The 21017-nt window shown below is 43.2% G+C and overlaps 1 protein-coding gene across 1 annotated transcript; it reads left to right on the top strand.

Annotated features, from left to right (window-relative positions):
- The first annotated feature begins 1545 nt into the window (after nt 1-1545).
- Nucleotides 1546-19442, top strand: LOC115812086 (transcriptional repressor p66-alpha). The gene is made up of 11 exons (XM_030774572.1): nt 1546-1649; nt 10796-11060; nt 14567-14693; nt 14922-15053; nt 15294-15374; nt 15501-15626; nt 15986-16174; nt 16463-16733; nt 17239-17672; nt 18115-18340; nt 19278-19442. The coding sequence occupies exons 2-11, from the start codon at nt 10804-10806 to the stop codon at nt 19412-19414; spliced, it is 1980 nt and encodes a 659-aa protein (XP_030630432.1). The 5' UTR covers nt 1546-1649; nt 10796-10803; the 3' UTR covers nt 19415-19442.
- Nucleotides 19443-21017: the final 1575 nt, after the last annotated feature.

A 21017-nucleotide genomic window follows, 5' to 3' on the forward strand; every position in this document is an offset into this window, starting at 1 on the left:
CTGTACGAATTAAAAAAAAAATAAAAGAAAGGGTAAAAAGTATTTCAATTAACGTTCTATTTTTTGTAAACTTGGCAAAAGATCATTTCTGGTGCATTATGAACATCAAATTAAATTTTAAAAAATGTAAAAATTTAATCTTACATCATTCACTTTAGTTTCTGACTTTAATTTACTAGATTGAGCAGGGGAGAAAAAAGGAGACAGTTTGGCATGAATAATTCTACTGTAAACACCCTGAAGTTTGACTTGCTGTCAAATCAACAATCAACAACACCCTATGCATCTTAATGAAACAATGCAATGTGTAACAGCTAATCACAGCTGTTTCATTACAATGACAGTGCTATTCTGTCTTAAAGCACCAATGCATGCACTGATGCCCCTTTGTCATGAGTGCTCCAATGCTTCACACCATAAAAGCAATCAAAAGCACTTTATCAAAATCAGTCCATTTGGAATATATCTTTATAAAAAAAACACGTTCGTGCAAAAATGTAAAAACATACAAGCCATATGAGGTCATATGAGGTTTTGGGGCAGGAGTTCCTGAAATTATGGGATTGCCAATATGAAATCAATAAGGGCATATAGATTGTATAAAAAAGGGATTTCCAGTTGCTTTCCAGCTGCCGTGACTAACAAAAACAGGTTGCTCTTGAGACACTTCATACGGCAAAATGGCCTGACAGTCATGCTGAGTTGACAAAACTAGTAACAGTGGGCCAAATGTGAGTCCCTGCAATAAAAATGAGGGTGGACAATGATGCGGAAATAATTGAATGAATGGAACTTGCCAGAGACCCTCGAAGTGACGGTTTTAGAAAATTAATCATCACAGCCTAATGGCATGTTAGCACCTTCGGTGGTTTATGTTTCACTGATGTTGTGTGTATGTATATATGTGTGCATGACATGCAGGGGTGCTACATGTGTAATATCACAGGAGGTATGGTTTGGACTGACGTAGGGAGGGCTGGCAGAAGCTCCTGTTGATTTGAACATGGGAACTACAAGTATAGTTTTGGAGTGTGTGACTCTGCTAAACCCTGTTTTTTCTTTCCGATCTGAACATGCGTTACTTGTCTGACTGTTACATAACTGCTGCCCCCTCTAGTCATCATTCATCCAGTGACCTGGCCAACACACTGAATGGAGCACTAAACCACATCTCCATTTAGCCTAGAACATTTCTATTTATAGAGTCAGAGTATATCAGAATATTTCTTGGTCATGCAAGTGAAGAGTTTATGTGATATTGTTTACATACAGTATGTTTGTTCTCTCTACCTGTGTTATCTGAGAGGATCAATAAGTCTGAGGAAAGGGGTGGGGTGCTAAACCCGACGTCCCTGTGGATGTGGGGGATGGGCAGGACACTCTTCCTATGCCCCTTGGTATTGATGATGGTCAGTGATTGTGTGTTGTGTGTTCTTGGTCCCCCTGGTGTGCACAAGCGCGCATGCCCACTGCGGTGACGCCGCGGCTCCATGTGTGAGAGGCGCATTATTTGGCAACCGAGGCGGCAGAGCGGGGAGGGCTAAGAAGAGGGTATCCCCGGGATTTTTACGCCGAATTATCGGAGTTAATTGTCGTCCAAAATCACAAGGAACACCCCAAGAAGAGCGGATCAGTGTCATATCGACCCAGTAAGTGTAAAAAGACGTGTCTGAAGTTTTGTGGGAGGGGGGATTGAGACGATCCGTTTGATTCGGACTTATCGAAAGCCAGCTCCTCTTCCTCCACCTATCTGCGACGACAGAGTAATGGGTTGTTTGAAAGTAGCCAATACACTTTTCCGCAGAGCAAAAACAATCTTCGAGGAAGGGGAGAGGTTAGTGAGCAATTACAAGAACTAATTAGACATACTGATTATTGGAAGTCACATTTACTTGTATTATGTGTTCGGAATAATTTTGAAAGATTATTGATGGAATAGTTTGATGTTTAGTTTCAGCCTATCTGGATGATCTGAACTAGCTTCGGTGACTGAACCGTAGCTAGTGTCTGGGTGGGTAACGTAACGAGCGAGTGTCCGTGGGAGTTGGAATTCTTCAGAGACAATGTACACTCACCCTTTTGTCAATTCAAGGAACAAGATCGTCAATGATACTTGGAGGGTCACTCATTTAACGATTCCCGAAAAGACTTGGTGCCATTCAGTTAAATGAATTTTCTCGTTCAGTCTTCAAAGTTTAAATTTTGCGCTGTCCCCCCCTCTTCGAACGCAAGGTAACGCTAGCAAGTTAGCTTGCTAACGTTTCAGTCCTTGATTGGCTTGAACTAGGATGCGACTGCCAGGTTGCTCGTTATTATAAAAAAAACATGAAAGTTTGCAACTCAAGTGATGCAGTGTATTGTGATTTATTAATCTTTGCGCGATTAGTTCAGGGTAGCTACGTAGCTGTTTAACTTTGCTCTCTGAACGAATTCACATCCTCGTGAACTTTTATGGTTTTTAACGTTAGTTGGTCAGGTACCTTTTGCTAATGATAAATGGTTATTATGATGGCGTGAAAATGTTGACAGGTTTGTTTTTAAAGCCCCATATTTGAAATTATGATATTGTAAGCCGGGTTCAGCAGGGCACCTTGCCGGTTCGAGTGTAGTTGTGTATTTTCAATATGATAAGAGGGAATGTTTGTATGTTTGGAATTTTTATGGTCTTAAAAGGGGGGTCGATGGTGGCGTAATAATGGTGGACGTTGTGCCTTGGTTTGAGCCCCCAGTCGTGGCACTTAACCTGACTGACTGCCAATTTTGTACTGTATCACAATAAAAGTCCTTATACTCTTCCTACTCGCAAGACATCCATCCTCTTCCTCATCTTAAAGCTGTACACACACCGACGCTGTTCACGCACACACAGGAACTTGCCGGTCCCCGCGATTCGATACATGCTGCTCCCAGAATCTTTATTCCCATTTTACTTTTGAATGCGTGCCTATATGCTAGTTTATATTTCTACGTTGTGTAGAAAATATTTAAAGGCTTTTTAACAATAACGACAGCATATTACCTGATTATTTAGAACAAAAGCTGATGTGAAAAAAAAAAATACGATTTCTAACCATTGGGCTTACATCAGCAGGAAATTTAGAGATGCACAACTTTAACTCCTGCTTTTTAAATATACCAGGACGTAACCATTTTCATTTAGTTTGGCGTAAATATGTAACTAAGTGTTTAATCCTGTTTTGACAACTTTATGACATTGTCAGTTGCATTTGCTAATGTACAAGTTCGTTGGACACCTACGAGAATACTGTTAGCAGTTTGTGGTTACTGGGTACTCTGCTGATAAAGTTGCTTTCATTAGTCTAATGTACAGAGAGTTAACACTGTTGTGATCCCTCACTGTACACTCATTAAGTCGTACTATCATCAGTAATTTCTGTTTTGTTTTGTTTTTTTTACCCCAATTTTATTGTCAGTTCTCCTCTTTCAGTTGTCATACTCTAAATGACACAGAAACTGAAAATAGCTTTGTCATAATGGCCATGTGACTTTTTTTTTCATCTGAGTTTTCATTTAACCCACAAGCTGCAGGGTTTGAAGGTGCAAGTAAGTCTACTTGCTTAGCCCTTGGTTTCTAAGTGAATTAGAGGATATCAAGTCAAGAATATTTCTGAAAGGTTTGTGGGCTGCGTCACGTCATAAATTAAAATGAATACTCTCCTTGCACTTGTGGTCTGTTGGTGGGCACATTTTGTTAGTTTGGAGAGTGCATGGTCTTTGCCCTTTGACCTCCTGTAATAATTAGCCTCATTTATTATTTTTTTTTAAGAAAAGTCATTTTTCTGTGTTTGATTTTCTTTTGACATCCTACAGGTTATTCTGTAGCAACTAGAACATCCCATTTCTGGACCTAACATTTAAAATTCTGGAAAGGGTGATGTTTGTTCACCTGAACAATGGCACTGGAGATTCTTTGTAAACCGTGGGGTCACATGGTCCCTTTAATGAGCATTTAGACTAACCACTGGAGGTCCTTCTCTGAGGACCTTATAGGTGCCTGCAAATTGCCAGAGCACAACTTTTGTTCGTAACCTGTCAGGGACAGCCGTTTTTATTGTTCAGGCCCCCTACTGACATTATGCATAACCACATGCTTTTCATTGGCTGATTTTGTGACATGATTTCTCGAAGCAACGTGAAATGAAGTTCTTGCATGAGAGCCAGGCATCGTGTTATTTGTTGGGTTGGGACCTGTACGGGTCACATGAAGACAAACAGTGAATCTATGTGTCTTCTGTTTTGTGAAAATAAACGTACACATAACAGAGCGCGCGTTTTGTCCAGTGTATGGAGTACTGGAACTCTAACTTGTGAGTATGTATACTGTTTTAGGGTTTGTGCTGAGTCATAGCTTATTTCTCCGGAGTGAATGGGTCCACTTGGCACATTATGTTCCCAGAGCTGAATTCCCAATACGGTGAGGTCACGTCTCAGCATAGTTAATATATCTCTAAGTCAGTGCTGGATAGACAGCCTACCCATGGTAGTTCTGTGGTGAGCTGAATCAACGAGCATTTATTTTGGGTTTTGATCTCAATTACAGAGTCTCTTCTTGTTCATTGAGAAGCACTTGTACAGAAGTGCACAACATGGAGAGGGATCCTGTACACATTAAGAGACACTTATCTCCACTTACATCTCTATCATTATATGCATTCTCTGCTCAGTCAAATTCAGGTTTGATACTTGAACATTCTGGCGTGTAGAGGCCGAGTGTGATGGAGTAGAGTTTGGGCCATTTATATGTGTGTGTGTGTGTGTGTGTGTTTGTGTGTGTGTGTATATATGTATATGTTTTATGTTAATGCATTGGAGGTGGAGCATGACACTGTGGACATCACAGTACAAGAGAAGTTGCAAAGTGTGAAATTCTCACCAGATGTTTAGAGTGAATCTCAATTAGAACATGAAGTTCTATATATTGATGTGAAGATGCTGAATTGAAACGTGACTGCTGTAGAGAAATCACTTAAAAAAAAAAAAAAAAAAATCATCTCGAAACATCTGCCATTGTAACATATTGTGTAAGACCACACTAACACCCATGAGTGGATTCTTCTGTGGAGTTCATGTTCACTGTTCTGAAGAATAAAGCCAGTCATTCATTCAGGGAGGTTATAAATGAACACGGTTTTGTCCTTTAATACTCCAACAACAATATAGTGGTGAATACATATGAATATGTAGCAGTGGACTGCACAGTAATAACTGCACAATATGAGGTTGATGAAAAAAAGTTTCCCAGGTGGTAATCGACAAAAGCGTTTTTGAATTATGACTTCTGAAGCATAAGCAGATTACATGCTGACTTTTGTCAGGAGGTATGTGTGGCAGACTTACTGCTGACTTTTGTCAGGAGGTGTGTACTAATTCGTGTGTTGGAGAACAGTTAATAGGACTGAAGCGTCTAATCTGTGGCATTATCATAAGGCATGAGAATGGAGGCCCGTTGGTACGTCTTGTTCTCTCCGGCATTCATCTTCTATCCATCTCTACAATGCTGCGCTGAGATGACTTCTAGCTCAGCAAAAACATAAAGTCCTCCCCAGAGATGATTATTTTCTCAGTAATGTGAAAAAAACTTTATTTTAAAACAAGTCAATATGAGTCATATAAGGCTCACTTTTTCTTTTTCTTGTTTTTTTTTTTTTCCAATCGCTTAAATTTTGAAGACAACCTTGAGTTCAGTGCCTCTGTCAGTCACAGAATTTCCCTTAAATAACGTACATCCTCCCCAGCTCTGTCGCCCTTACGCGGAAACAAAGTTTTACCGAATAATCTGCACAGATTTGACAAATAAATCATGTTCCTTCAAAGGGTGAATTGAAAGTTTCACGGAAGGTCTTTGAAGCTCAAAAGGACAAGTGCATGGAAACAGGATACCAAGAATTTCAAACAGCAAATGAAAACGTCCCAAAAGACCTTGTCATATGAGGACATTTTCCTATTGGTCCACTATCGCTTGGCTTGAAGGTCTAACTTAACTACTGGGAGCAGTGCTGTCGATGCAGCGTGTCTTTGGCATGAACGTCTGAATAAAAAATTTGAAGTCTGCCTCTTGACTACTGACGGCTTTTAAAAAATTAAGCATTTCTTTGCCTTCAGTCTCTCAGTAGTTCTGTTAGGTATATCACGCTCTTTTCTGAACAATCAACCAAATAAGTCTTTGAGGGGATTGGGGCACAGAAATCCCTTTATATTGCGACATGTACATACATTCGTACATCCACACGTTCATGCGCATACTTGGAGACACGCACGTATAAACACAATGCTGAGTTAAAACCCTGTAGGGGAGGTCATTACATCAGCTGCTATAAATAAACGACGTGGAAAAGGCTTCCTCAGGGCTGACGGAGGCATCCTCTCCAGAAAGAAGGAGAAAACGTTATCACTGTCTCTCCTGTACAGTCTTACAGTGGAACAGCGGACGGCAGGCTCTACCCAATACTGAGGAATTTAAGAGACAGTTCTGTTTGACAGGCAGTTTGTGTTCGTTGAAGAATATGAAAGAAGTATATTGTGGGCTTAACTAATGGTGGTTGTACTCATCGTGGATGGACTTCTGCAATGGGGAAATTGGAGTGGTGTTTTTGAGAGGGTTGTCTGTAATATGCAATCAGCTTATCACACATGGATATCAGTGCAGGTTATAAAGAGCTTCAGATGTCCTGAGAGACCGTTAAACAGTTTATCAGAAGTTAGAACCCAACAGTCAACAATTAGGCCAATCAGTGAGGAGACACTAATATGAAGTGTATTCCTGTTCCCTAATGCAATTTAAAGAGGTCAACATATTAAAGCATCTTAACAGATTCGAACAGAAGGGTGATTGTGGCGTGGCTTCTTTAAACCGTAATGAGTTTTTTTTTTTAGCATGTGAGGGCTTCTGGACTTCAGACGTGTGTCCCTCGCAGGTGCAGTGTCACCCTGAACTCCTCTGAAGGTTTCGTCGTTCGAATGAGTTGAGAAAGGGCGTGCAGATGGAATGACCAAACGAGCGCGCGGAAGACCGGCGGCCGCGGCGAATCGGGTCCCTACGGCGCGTTAATGAGAGGCCCGTAAAATGGACGTGCCTTTGTGTTACTCTGTTTCAAGAGCAGAGACGGTGTTAGCAACAGAGGACATTCCCCTTCTTACCAAAACACACAGAGTGACTGACAAAGGCAAATACAAAAGGGTTTAACTTCCTACAGGGTCTGTTGTATACATGTATATTTATTTAAGCACTGGTCCGTGTTTGCTTTCGATAACCTAAGTGTTGTGTTTTCCAATAACTTAGGTTAGAAGTGATGTTAGGTGTGGTTTAAGTCACCCTTCCTGGGGTATATGGAGAGATTAAATAGTGGTAAGACTCTTGGGATGGCATCATTACATCACTGTTGTCTGGCTGATCAGTATGTTGTAAATGCAAACAGAGAGCGGAGCAGTAGTGATCTCGTAACTGCCCAGGCAAAAAAAAAAAAAGAAGAAGAATTTCGGTTGGGTAACACAGAAGATTATTGGCTAAAAGTCTTTGCTCGCTACGAGTGATGAACACGTGTGGGATCCTAACTGGCCTGTTAAGGAATTTGCATGATTTAGTAATCATTCATTTGTGGAAACGTGAGAATCTTTTGTCATTATCTTTTACCTTCTGTGATCAAATGTGTTTCCGTGTAAGGGCGATGGTGCTGGGGAGGATGTACGTTATTTAAGGGAGATATATGTAAACTGCCAAGGGCTATGAAACCTGATACCCGTCAGCCATTCAGTCCTGGCGCGCACGCACACACACACACGCGCGCACACACACACACAACATGAGTGGAAACAAGTGGACATGGAGTTCCAGTTCTTTTTTTTTTTTTTCCTTTTTTTTTTCTTTTTTTTGAGTCGACGTGTTGGCACATCGTGCCCTTATCTGCACTTTGCGGTCAGTTGTAATAATTTTCCCTTAATTGATTGATAGAGGACTGCGGAAGAGGAACGCTGATCTGAGATCAGAAATGTGACCTCAAGGCAGACCACTACTGGGCTTGTCTCTGATGACTCAGTTGTTTACTATTTCCTTGTCTTAGAGGTGGAGTTCTGGAGCGTGCTGTGTTAGGAGCGAACGAACTGAAGGCTCAACAGTAGGCTGATCTGATGGGCCTACAAAGACATTTTTCCTCATTTCAGACCCTTAATGACTGACCTTGGGACTGGATTATTTGATTTGTTTCAACATTGTAAAGTAGTAAAGGTGATTCTGGGTCAGTTTCACTTTGTCAGTCTGTTTCTCTCGTAGCGATGAACGTTACATGCGATAAATTTGTAATCAAGTGTGTGTGTGTGTGTGTGTGTGTTAGGGCTGTGACACATGGCATTTTGTTCACAGTAATGTGAAGAGCTGGATGTCGACTTGACATCTGTTTATGCTTTTATGTGTTTATTTTCTGTGTCGTGATGTCATTCTTTATGAATTAATTAGAAATCCTGGGGAAGCGTCTGTGTTTGCGTGTTTTCGTGTGTGTGTGAGAGAGAGAGGGAGAGAGAGAGGGAGAGAGAAAATACTGAATCTTCTTATGCTTTCCCAGCTCATAAAATTAGCATAATCTTTGGGGCCACATTTGTATGCTGACACACATTGACTGTAATGTGTCAAAAGGGGTTTTATAAACAGTTGAAATTAGAAGAGAAAGATACTGGTTCGCTCTTGGACGTGGACACAGGCAGGGCTGTGGGAAAGCTTTTGCTGCTTCTTAGAGGCAGTTTTACCTGTCAGTTCATCCTGGAATAAGCCTTCTATAATCAGCTCTCCATTAGACAGATACTCTCTGGGTCTGCATTCTCTCTCTCCATAGCTTCCGTCATCAAACTATGATCATGTAGGCCACATTTACGCTGCCTCTCATATTTAAACGCACAGTTTGTCACGGTGTAGCTGAGATGCGTTCAGATAGTAATAGAGTTCTGCACGAGAAGTCGTGGCCTGAGTTGAGCCATGCATTTCCCCCAAAAGAACTATTTGATTTTCCAAGTTTCAAGGCTATTCCCCCCGGTGGTCTTATTTGATTGATATTAAACCTACATATTGACCAGCCACTGTAAGACACGCAGCGGCAGGCCCTCTTTCTCCCTCCTTCCCTCTCTCTCCCTCGCTCTTTTCTCCAGCAGTGGTGTGTTTTGGAATGCCATGTGCTGTCTTCCTCTTAGGCCCAGACGGCCGTCACTGAGAGGCTGGGCTTTTCCGGCCCACGAAGGGTTAAAACCTGCCTCTGCCTCCCTCTCACTCACGCGCCTACCGGTTTAGACCGGTTCTCAGGAAAGTGCTTTGTGTGGCCCAGTGAATCCTGGGAAGGGTCATGTGTGGCTCAATGATGTCACGGGGTGGGAGAGAGAGAGAGAGAGAGAGAGAGAGAAAAAAAAAAGAACTTGAGTCAGCTTTCCTTTATCAGATGAAATAGAGAGAGAGAGAGGCAGAGTCTATGTGTGTGTGTGTGTGTGTGTGTGCGTGTGCGTGTGTGCGTGTGTGCACACTTGGGCACTTGCAGGCTTTCATGGTTGTGACTGTCTAACACAGGTACTGTACTGTAGTAGAGCATAGTGTGTACACTATACATCAGTCTTGTGTCGTACAGTAGCCTCACTCTTCCAGGAAAAAGGGAAACGTTGGAGGGAGGAGGCCAACAGCGCTCCTCCAGGGAAAGGGTTAATGTGATTTTTTTTTTTTTTTTTTTTAAGGGCTCAAGCTTCCTGTTATGCATCACTGAGCAGATGAGGCACTAGAATGTTCTCTTTATTTATGCCTCTTTATTTATCCAGAATTTGCGTCCTCTCAGTCCATGTGGAACGGGAGAAAAAGCCAATGTCCTCGTGTCTTTCTGTCTGTCCACACCCCCTTTCTATGAGACCGTCTCCCTAAATGTCTGGTCCCTCCTGTTTGCCTGACTTTATGTTTCATGTCTGTCTGTGTCATTGCCCCTATTCCTCTGACTGTCTGCCTTTTCCTCCTTCTGTCTCTCCATGTGGCTTTGTTAGTCTGTCTGTTTACTTACATCTCTCCATCTTTTCGCCTTGGGTGGTTGGCAGTCTTTGTACCTCCACTCTGTGTCCTTGTGTCCTGCTCCTCCTCTCTCTCTCTTTTTCTCTCCCCCTCTCTCTCTCTCTCTCGCTCTCTCTAATTGTGAACATGTAGTGAAAAGTTTTGGTACCTGAAGCGACCAAACTGGATCATGATTGAGATCCTCTTTGATTTCCCGGTGTGCCAATGAACTCTTGGTCTCCAAGCAAAGCGGTGTTTAATATCTCTGTCTCCCTCTCCTCCTCTCAATTATCCTGTGTTACAAACCACCACAAATACAGAGGTTGATTTTACATCATTGATCCCTCTCTCTTCTCTCTCTCTCTCTCTCTCTCTCTCTCTCTCTCTCTCTCTCTCTTTCTCTTTCCATCCCTCCATGCAACTCTCAAAGTTCATGCCCTCTTAGAGTCTACAGGAAAGCAGTATGTTTACCCAGCAACTTGTCCATCTCTGTGTTGGTTTTGTATAGGTACGGACAACTATTTGTGAACTGGTGACTGTTTATTGGCGTAACTTTATTTCGGGCATAGTGAAGCTAGTTCTCTAAGATTAACAGTCCCATTGCTCTCCAAGTATTTCACCGTGTGTCCCCACTGATGACAGTGTCAGTACGTTTGGATGGTTTCATAATTCGCTTCTAATTGATTTTGCATTGATCTCTCTCTCTCTCTCTCTCTCTCTCTCTCTCTCTCTCTCTCTCTCTCTCTCTCTCTCTCTCTCTCTCTCTCTCAGCCGCAGCCATGTCTGAGGAGCTGGGGCGCCAGACACGCAGTCAGAAGCGTGCTCTGGAGCGAGACTCCACGCCCGGAGACATGGACAGTAAGAGGGTGAAGCTGGAGGGCGGAGGTCAGGCAGGGTCAGAAGAACGGCCGGCCAGGCTGCGCCCGGAGCCCACGGGTCGGGCCAGCAGCATCCTCAACGCCGGCGAGGTGAAGGCGACCATCAAGCTAGAGGTCCAGGCTGGAGAGGAACCAGTGGATATGAGTACCACCAAGAGGTGAGAGAGCGAGAGAGTCTCGTAGCAGAGGCCTTCAGCTGGACTCTTTACAGAGCGTCCTTACCTTTTAACTGCACTCTCCTGTGGGGTTTATATGAACTTGTACTGTAGAAACAAATGTTAATCTTCACGAGGTTGAAGCTGTGGCTTCAGGTGGTGGCTTTGGAGAGCAGAAGGTGTTTAAGCAGAAGGTGTTTAAGCAGAAGCTGGAACCAAGAAGTCCAATAATTCTGCTGTTTTTTTTTTTTTTATGTATTTAGAGATTCACTTACTCAAACTGAGTCTCTCTGGGCTTTGAGGAGGCTGTTGTGACCAGCATGAAATTGTTAAAGGAAATACAGTGTTCTTGGAGCCATTATATTTCCAGGGTTGGAATAAAGTCACTGAGGTCTTATGTAAGAGGGATTACCATGGATTTTGGAGCAATCAACATGTAACTAATAGAAGTCTCCTAAAAAAATATTGCCCTTTCCATCTTGGCCTGCCATTAACTAAAGAAACTGTGATTGACATCTTTAAAAGTCTGCAGTTCTTGCGTGTTCGGATGTATCACGTGGTTGACAAGAAATAACAGAGTAAATCAGCCAGCTGTCTTTTATATAATGGTAGCAAATCAGTAAGCTAATAGATTCAGTAATTGTTACTTTGCCTTGTTGGACAGATGTTTTATGCTGACTAAGGCACAGGTAGCATGCGTTTTCAAAAGAGGCACATGAAGGACTGAAGCCTCTCTCACTCACTGCTCCTCAGTTATGTAATCTCAGCACGCACGTACACACACGCACACACACACACCCACACGCACACACACACACGCGCACGCACACTCACACACACAGAGCTATCTGTGGAAGAATGTTCTACTTTACTTCAGTACTTTGCTGTATATTTGTTTGGAATTGTCCGTAAAGACTTTATTGGGAATTATCTCAGAAGACATAAATTAAAACAAAAATTGCAGTTGGTATAAAGGAAAAATGTCATAACTAGAAGAATGGAAATGCGTGTCCTCTTGTATGAGAGAGGGTACAAGCCAAACTTTGCATGCTGTGGATACGGTAAACAAGATGCAAGTGTTCTCTTCTTCCTCTTGCTTCTTTGTGCTCTCCTGTACCACAAACATGTATGGTATACTAGCTGATTCTGTTCAGACCTAAAACTGCTTTTTCTGTGCTTTTTGCCATCTGTGACAATGTTCAGTCACTAGCTTATGAAAACTGGAATGTCTGTGTATTTTCGCAGTATCAGAATAATACTGTTATTATTGTTCATTATTGGTAGTAGTAGTATTGTTTTCTGAATAGTGAACAAAGTCATAGTTAAGTTTTCTGCAAGTTGTGATTTTTTTTTTTTTTTTGTATTACCTGCATGGTTTGAGTAGGGCTATAGTTTGACACAGGAAGTGTGTGTGCATATGCATGTGTGCGTATGTGTGTGTGCATGCACTCAGCTCCCTGTGTGGCTTGTCCCCCTCTCTCAAAGTTTCTGAGGCGGTAACTCCATTTTCTCCGGCACCTGAACCCTACTTCACTTCACAAAATGAAGGCCATGTGTCACAAACCGGTTCCAGCCGGCTGGTTGCCATGGTTTCCACTTTGGAAGGAACAGTAAGGGAGGGGGAGGAGGGCGAGTGTCACATGACGTCAAGGGAAAATGCAGGGGTCATGTGACTTGTTTAGTAGACTGATTAATATACAGGAAGTGAGTGTCTGAGGAGAGAGAGGCAGCATCGCACTGAAAGGAATCTTGAAAGAAACATTCGAGGTTGTGCTACCTATCTTTTTTTTTTTTTTGTTACCTGCCCAAACTTACACCAAAATTCACCACGTTCCATCCTATCCCGGTGATAACTTTCGCGCCCTCTCATTAAGTTGACGAAAGCCTGAGAAAGTAAAATGAGAGTATAACACAACCTCGCATACATCCTTCACCTCAACAGTGCTAACTCTCTTTCTTTTTCCTCAGAAAAAGCACCTGTGGGTTTACAGGCAGGAAATGGTGACCACAGACACACACGTTCTGTCTTCATTTCTTTTCACTGGTGTCTTGGAGGTCATTGTGAGTGAGTTGAGTTGAGTTGATGATTAAGGTTGTGACTGTACGTGTGTGCTGCAGTGCACTCAGCCTCTCTCTCTCTCTTTTACAGTGTCACTGTCACTGTTTATCTCTGACTCATGTGATCTTGGCCTGCTTGTCCTTCAGACTGTTCAGACAGGTTAAGTTATCACACTCCATTTCAGAGTACGGCTTTTCACTGCTGTGCCAGCAGCCTGCAGGAGACAGCAGGTTGAGAACTCTCTCTGAATTCGGGTATCCGCAGGCTCCACAGTTCTTGAGAAAAAGCACACGGTGAATTTTTCACAACACTTCAAAATAGGAATATCCAGTCGACGGGATCATATCAGGGAATTCTTTGGTTGACGCAACATTGCAATTGAATGAACTCTTAATTCAGACGTGTAGAGTAACACAGCAGTGAGCAGCTTTCCCCAGGTGGTATTTAATGCTTTTGAACAATTCTAAACAGACTGTTAAAAGCCATAGTTGTTCCTACCAGAGTCTGTGAGGTATGAAGAGTTTTGAGCCAGACTCTTGACTGGACCTTATCACATATGCCCAGGTTCAGGAGCCCAGATAAGACAGTCCAACATTCTTTGCAGACAGTGTACCAGCCTGATAAGAGTGCATTATTAAACAGCACAACTGCCCAGTTTTCACTGTGTTTTATTCCACTTTTATTACGCTCATTCATCAGAGTGTTATTTGCCTCGCCGTAATGCCTCAAAAGGGTCATAAAATGAGACGAATTTCAAACAAAAAAAGGCAGATACAGGTCAAGGTGACAACCTCCTCCAAGTGTCCATAGTTTACTTAAACTTTTCATATGAAAAGTCATTTTTGGATCTGTCTCAGCTTTGGGTCGGACAGTATATGGTATTTGTAGTCTGTTCATGATATCCAAATTTTTGCTACTGGAAGGAAGTTCTTGGCTGCCTGAGTGGGTCGCTCTCAACTGTCTGGGCCTTTTCAGCGTTTTCGAAGCTCTCCCTTCTCCTCCCTCGTCAGTGCTTTTCATCATCATAAATATTTCTTTGTGTTAAAATGGATTTGAGCATTTGATGGCATCTCTTAGAGAAAAGTGATATATCTGTGTGTTGGCAGTTGCCCTTCTGACCCAAACTGAAACAATTAATAGGCATGTGTATGTGTTGCCCTCTAATGGAGAACAATGGTTACTGCAGACTGGGAAGCAGGATCAGTTTCTACCAGTTTTCCTTAACGTCCACATGTTCTTTTCACAATGGAAATACTGATTAAATTTAAACAAAAATGCTGAAAGGTGATTCATTGAAAGATTGCTGAGTTAGATGTCACACAGCCCATGTGTTAAAACAAATTCTTGTTGTTCTATTCACCCTGTCGTGAGGGGGTCGTGTTTTGCCCGTGTGTGTTGGTTTGGAAATATTGTGTGCTTAATAATTCCTCAATACCTCTGTGTGTTGCAGTGAACTAAAGAAAGAGAAGCGACCCCCGTCGCCTGATGATGTCATCGTTTTGTCGGATAATGAGCCTTCCAGTCCGCAGATGAATGGTCTTAACCATTTCAAAGAGCTGGACACAGATCTTCTCATGGTATAACTTAGCAACCGCACTGCATCCATTATAAACATGCATATTAAAATATCAGCTACTTATATGACACAGACCCTGCTGACGAAAATGTAGCGGCTACACTACAGAGAGACACACACACACTCACACCTGCTCAGGTCATGCAAATGTCCTTAAAATGCTCCCTGTATATGTTTTATATGATATGAAGACATACTAATGTAACTGTGTTGCCGTTTGTGGGAGCAGAAGAGCAGTCCCGAGGAGCGGGAGCGCATCATAAAACAGCTCAAAGAGGAGCTGCGACTGGAGGAGGCCAAACTGGTCTTACTGAAGAAACTCCGACAGAGTCAAATCCACAAAGAGACCAGCATTCAGAAGGTACCGCTCGCTGACTCCCAGGCCCTCAGAGTCTAGCATTCAGACAGTACAATAGCTACACTCAGACTGAGACACGGAGACAAATCCTCCGTCGCTGTAACCGCTAATCCAACGCAGTGTCGAAGGCTTAACCAGATACCAGTTTCTTTTGCTCACTACATTTTTTGGGGGGAGCAGTTGTACTCACATACACTCCTATGCTCCTTTCCTATTTTCTCCTTCTCTTGTTCTTCTCCTCAGCCCCTTGGCACATCAGGTTCTGTGGCAACTCCTCCTCCTCTGGTAAGAGGCACTGTCTCATCCAGCAAAGGAGCTCAGCCAGTAAGTGGGATTACAACGCACACACTTCACGCTCAGTGCCCCTCCGCAGCGTATGCTCGTTGTGTTTACCACAGAAACGACTCCACCACGCTGGAGACTCAGAGGGTCTTGTGTCTTTGGGAACAGGTGCTGTCCGGACGCAGCTCGGGCACCGTCATCCCGCCACCTTTGGTCAGGGGAGGACAGCAGGTGTCTAAACACAGCTCCCAGAACTCTCAGATCATCATGCCACCCCTGGTGAGAGGAGCACAGGTACAAAACTAAGTCGTGTCTGTTTCTATACCACCGCATAATGTCTGGGCTTTTCTTTTTTTTTTGTTTTGTTTTTTTTTCTTTTTTTTGTGCCGTCGTATCACACCCCGCACCTCGCGCCGTTTCTCTATTTCACTGAACTTTCTCGTCGGTAGAGTTTAGCGTGAGCCCGTATAGAAAGTGTTTTAAGTCATGCTGATGTTTCAGCAGAAAAAGCACTCTGTCAGTGAAACTTAAAGGAATGGGTTTAGGAGGAGGAGGAGGGAAATAGGGGGGATGTCTTTGTGCTTTGTCCATCTCTCTCTCTGTCTGATGGTCCTGACTGACTGACTGACTGACTGCTCTGTGTCTTGCATCAGCCCATCTCCGTGACCCCTCAGCAGATCCAGAGTCTAAGACACCAGCAGCAGCAGCATTCAGGCTCTGGGCCTCCTCCACTGCTCTTGGCTCCCAGGGCCTCAGTGCCCACTGTACAGGGACACAAAATCATCCAGCCTGGCCTCATCAGGGTAGCCCCCACCACCAACCTGCTGGTCAGCATTCCTCAGGTCAGGGTTTGGGGGGGGCTGTGTGTGTCTGTGTGTGTGTTTGTGTGTCTGTGTGTGTGTGCGTGCACGTGTGAGTGTTTATTAACACATTAAGTAATCAACCGCAGTATTCACAGAGCATTGATGACATTGCATTTATTGGTTAAAGATCATTTCCCTAACGCTCTTTTGCAGAAACATCTTATGTTCTCCATGTGAAACCACCTGTTTATTTTTTTTATTTGTAAAGAAAATATAATTAATCCTCCTGGTAAAGAGTTTAATCATGTTGTTCTTTGTCCCGTCCAGACTACTTCCACCAACCTGAAGTCATCCTCCGTCACGTCACAGACAGGACTGTCAGGCGGAGTTTCAAATGCTAACGAGTCTCCGGCTAGTCGCCAGGCCGCCGCCAAGTTGGCCCTTCGTAAACAGCTGGAGAAAACCCTGCTGGAGATCCCGCCCCCCAAACCCCCCGCCCCAGAACTCAACTTCTTGCCCTCTGCTGCCAACAACGAGTTCATCTACCTGGTGGGACTGGAGGAGGTGGTACAGAACCTTCTTGACACTCTGGGAAAAGGTACAGACGCACAGACTCGATGGAACCTACGCATTATCCGCTTGACAGGGAATGTGACCTTTTACAAAAATGCGGGTATTTACTCAAAATGAGTTTGAGTAAGAACAGACATACATAGTTATGCATAGGATACATAGTGATAATGCACAGTACAGAATGGCCAGCTTAAGGGAGAATTCAGTTAGCCCTGTGCTAAAATACTGTACACATGGATGCACAGGCAGGACACATGCAGAATGTTAATCACAAATAGGCCCTAATTCAGGTTATGGGAAGACTTCACTGAGTACTGTAGATATCATGGTTATAGAGTATGGACAGAAACACAACAAGAATATCCTAAAAGTGAAGCGCTTATGAGTTATAGCGTAATGCTGTTATAGTGTAAACTGTCATTCTCAAATCATTCTGTTCACTCTGTGATCTGTAATATGACACTATGGGGTGATAATATAGAGAGAGCAAGTTAGGACATATCCTTTTTTTCTCTCGTTCGTTCCTTCAGGAAAACAGGGTCTGTCAGTGCCCGTGGTAACTCCAGCCCCTAAAGATCCCTTCACCTGTGCCCAGTGTAAGACTGACTTTACCTGCCGATGGAGGAAAGACAAGAGTGGCACCATCATGTGCGAGCACTGCATGTCGTCCAATCAGAAGAAGGCCCTTAAGGCGGAGCACACCAATAGGCTGAAGGCTGCGTTCGTCAAAGCCCTGCAGCAGGAGCAGGAGATCGAGCAGCGCATCCTCCAGCAGGCCGCTTCGCCCGTCTCCCACTCCTCCTCCTCGTCCTCCTCTTCCTCCTCCACCGTTCACGGGCTGAAGGCGGAGCAGCAGGTCATCGTGTCGCAGCAGCTGAAACAGGTGTGCACGTCCAACCTGCAGCAGCAGTCGCAGCACAGAGGCGGACAGTCAATCAGCCGCCATCCTTCCGCCATCAAACAGGTCAGCAGCTCCAGCAAGCCTTTAACGCTCCCTTGTCTAACAGTATTAGAGTTTAATATTCTGCCACTGAACATATTAGCATTTGACCTTCAACTGTCAAAGAGGTCATGAGCTCTGGAAGCACTTTCCATTATCTAACAGGTCAGCCAATATACTAGCATTTAATAGTAAACCATTGAACAGGTTAGTATTTAATCTTCAACTATCAAACAGGTTAGCTACAGATACTAGCATTTAACTTTATGTTATTAAATGGGTGCACTAGCATACCAGCATTTAAACGAATGTATCTTTAAGAAGCGTGCCTGACTTTTCTGTTTTGTTAATAAATTGTTTGTTAATACATTTCTTGCATCAGACTCAAATCTTGACCTCGCTATTCCCTCCCCTGTCTCTGTCTCTGTCTCTGTGTTTGTTTTTGTTTTTGTTTTTGTTTTTGCAGAGCCCTGGTCAGTTGTCCAGGAGTGTGCAGTCTGTGGGGGGCATCCACGGCGTTTCTCACTCCTTCTCTCCGTCCTCTCAGCTCCAGAACGCCGTGGCTGCGGCCGCGCTGGTCAGCAGGCCAGGTAAGCATGCGTCAGTGCATCAGGGCTCAAAGCCGGGCAGCAGCAGGAACTCTAACGCCACAGCCACCTCTGCCTGGAGGAAGCAGAACAGCGTGACATCAGGTAGATTCTGTGCCCCCCACCGGCCGCCGAAAAACAAAACAACAACCAAAAAAAAAACCCCCCCAACCCTACCCGCCCTCTCTGCTCTCGGTGACTCTTACCCTTGTCTCTCTAATCGGTCTTTGTTCCCTCTCTCCAATCCCACACCTGGTGGTCCCTTGGTAGAGTAGTGGTTTAACCTCTTGGGTCATGGAAATTATTGGTGCTAAACTTCATATTAAGATGATCTGGACTAGGTTGATTATGTATCTTTTGGATTAGTGAAGCCCTCGTAATCTTAACTGGCAGGAGAGTTTTGTTTCTTCAACTATCTTTGCTCAGTTAACATACCTCATACATGTAACAGTAATGATTTCTCTGTGATCGATAAGAGTAGTTTGAGGATTTTGAATCTGATGATTGTGGGCTCTCTAAATCTGTTGGATAAAGTGACCGGCTTTGGGGGTAAAAAAAACAAAAAAAACAATATAAACTTGAATTTGGGGCTGACATTTGTCCTTCTCTCTTGAATTTTCTTTTCTATGGTGGTGGTGCTGCTGCATTTTAAGCGTTGGTTTTCTCCTTTTACACTGAATCTACAAAATACAATAACATCAGTCTTAAGTTACTGACATGCTTGAAAAACTGTGCTCTTGCCTTAGTGCCCATAATGTACCTTTGTTGGTCTCAAGATTTTGTGATATTTAACATTTATGTGAAAGCCAAATTTTATGTTACTTAATTTTAGTGAGTGAATGTGACGTGAGTGTATTTTTGCTGTTGTGCTTTTCAGCACAAAACAATGATCAAACAACAAATATGAAAGCTTGTAATGAATGCTCATGATAGTATTGACTGTTATGTCTTCATTTGTTTATATACCACTCATACTCTGTGTCTTGTGTCTGTCTGCGCACGCGTGTGTGTGTGTGTGTGTGTGTGCGTCTGCGTTTTGCAGGTGTGACCATGGCGTATGTGAACCCCAGCCTGTCTGTGCATAGGACCTCGTCCTCGGCTGTGGAACGCCAACGAGAATATCTTCTCGACATGATCCCCTCCAGATCCATCTCCCAAACGGCAAACACATGGAAATAAAGCCCCCCCGCCCCCCCCCCCCCCCCCCCCCCCCAGGAAAACCGCCACACCACTCACCACAAGAATTAAAGAATTCACCATGGTAACAATCACCCTTAGCGATGCCCTAACTAGATGTGTCTGGAATCCTGCATGGGATTACAGAACTCATTCAAGTATTGAAGGGTGTCAAAATTTCACCCTTCTTCCTGCTTTGCTTTAGACCTCTCCTACTCCAATTATGTTTTGGGTTTTTTTTTTTTGTTCAACTTCTATTTTTCCACTTTTTAAAAAAAATCACTGTTGTCTGATGATCACACGTGAACGGTGTGATTTTTACTGGAGCTAAAGAGAAAAAAAAAAAGAAAAGAAAAATAGGAAAAAAAAAAAAAACGAAAATGCATAAAGGGCTTCCACACACTTCTTTGTTCGGCCGATACCCTGACGTAGGGACATGACGGCTGAAGGAACCTTGATGCTTGTCTCTGGACGGTGTCGTGCCTGTGAGAGGCTTACAAAGCTGGCTGGCTGCTCTGTACTGCCTCCCTGCGCCAATGAAGCACCTTTGTCTCTGCCAGCTGGACTAATCTAGGACGCCCCCCCCCCCCGCACCTCGACCCCTCCCCTCCCCCTCGGTGGATCAGAGTGCTGAGACAGCGTGCGGGCAGAGACTATGCTCAACAAGAAATAATAGTCTACTTGGACTGTGTTGCTTCGGTTCTGAAAAAAACAAAAGGTTTCTTAAAAAAAAGATAAAATAAAACGAAAAGACAGAAGAAAAAAAAAATAAACAAAAAAAAATTATTAAGAATAAATCTTCAAGCGCAAAACAAAAGATAGCTGCAGTGTTTTCAGTGGGGTGGCCTTTATGGCTATATGTAGGGATGTTTCGTTTTTTTTTTTGCTCTCTTTTTTTAAACTATAAGTTAAGTTATATTACTTTGTTGAGGTTCGACTGGACTTATGTTTAAGTGTCTTGTGAAAATAATGTGCTTCAAAAAAAAACAAAAACATTTGCATCATAACAGCACAAAAATGTAATTCTTTTTTTTTTTACTCATAAATTAGTTACAGTTAGAATATGACATGGTTCACCTATGCCACATGAGAGTTATGTTTAGCAACCCTGTTGACTTTAGTGTGTCATGCCCAACAAGAGAATTCAATGGTAAACTTTACCTTTGTTAATTACCAACGTGATCATATGCTATGTTGTTGTTTTTTTTTCCCCCACCGAACATTATTTTTGTCTAATATATGGGTATGTGTTGTCTCACATAGCTATACACTGAAGTGTCAGTGTTTAGTAAACCTTGGCTGGCTTGTGAGTGGCTGGAACACCCTTTTCAGAGGAGTCAGTTTGCTTTTTTAAACATTTCCTCAGAGTGGTCAAACCATGTTAAAGAGAAGGGGGGGGGAAAACTGGCCTCTTATTTTCACTAATACAACTTGAACTGCCTATTGTTACATGCTCTACAGGAGCTGGGTGTATAGCTCTCTGTCAGCGAGAGAGAAAAGGCAGATAAGCAGAGTCAGGCCACGTGAGACGGCGGTTGGTGAAATCATTTGAATAAAAGCGTAATTCATGTCGGACATTCAGAGGAAAGCGAGATGGAGAAGATGA

This window comes from Chanos chanos, chromosome 5, assembly GCF_902362185.1.
Source record: "Chanos chanos chromosome 5, fChaCha1.1, whole genome shotgun sequence".
NCBI classification, from domain to species: Eukaryota; Metazoa; Chordata; class Actinopteri; order Gonorynchiformes; family Chanidae; genus Chanos; species Chanos chanos.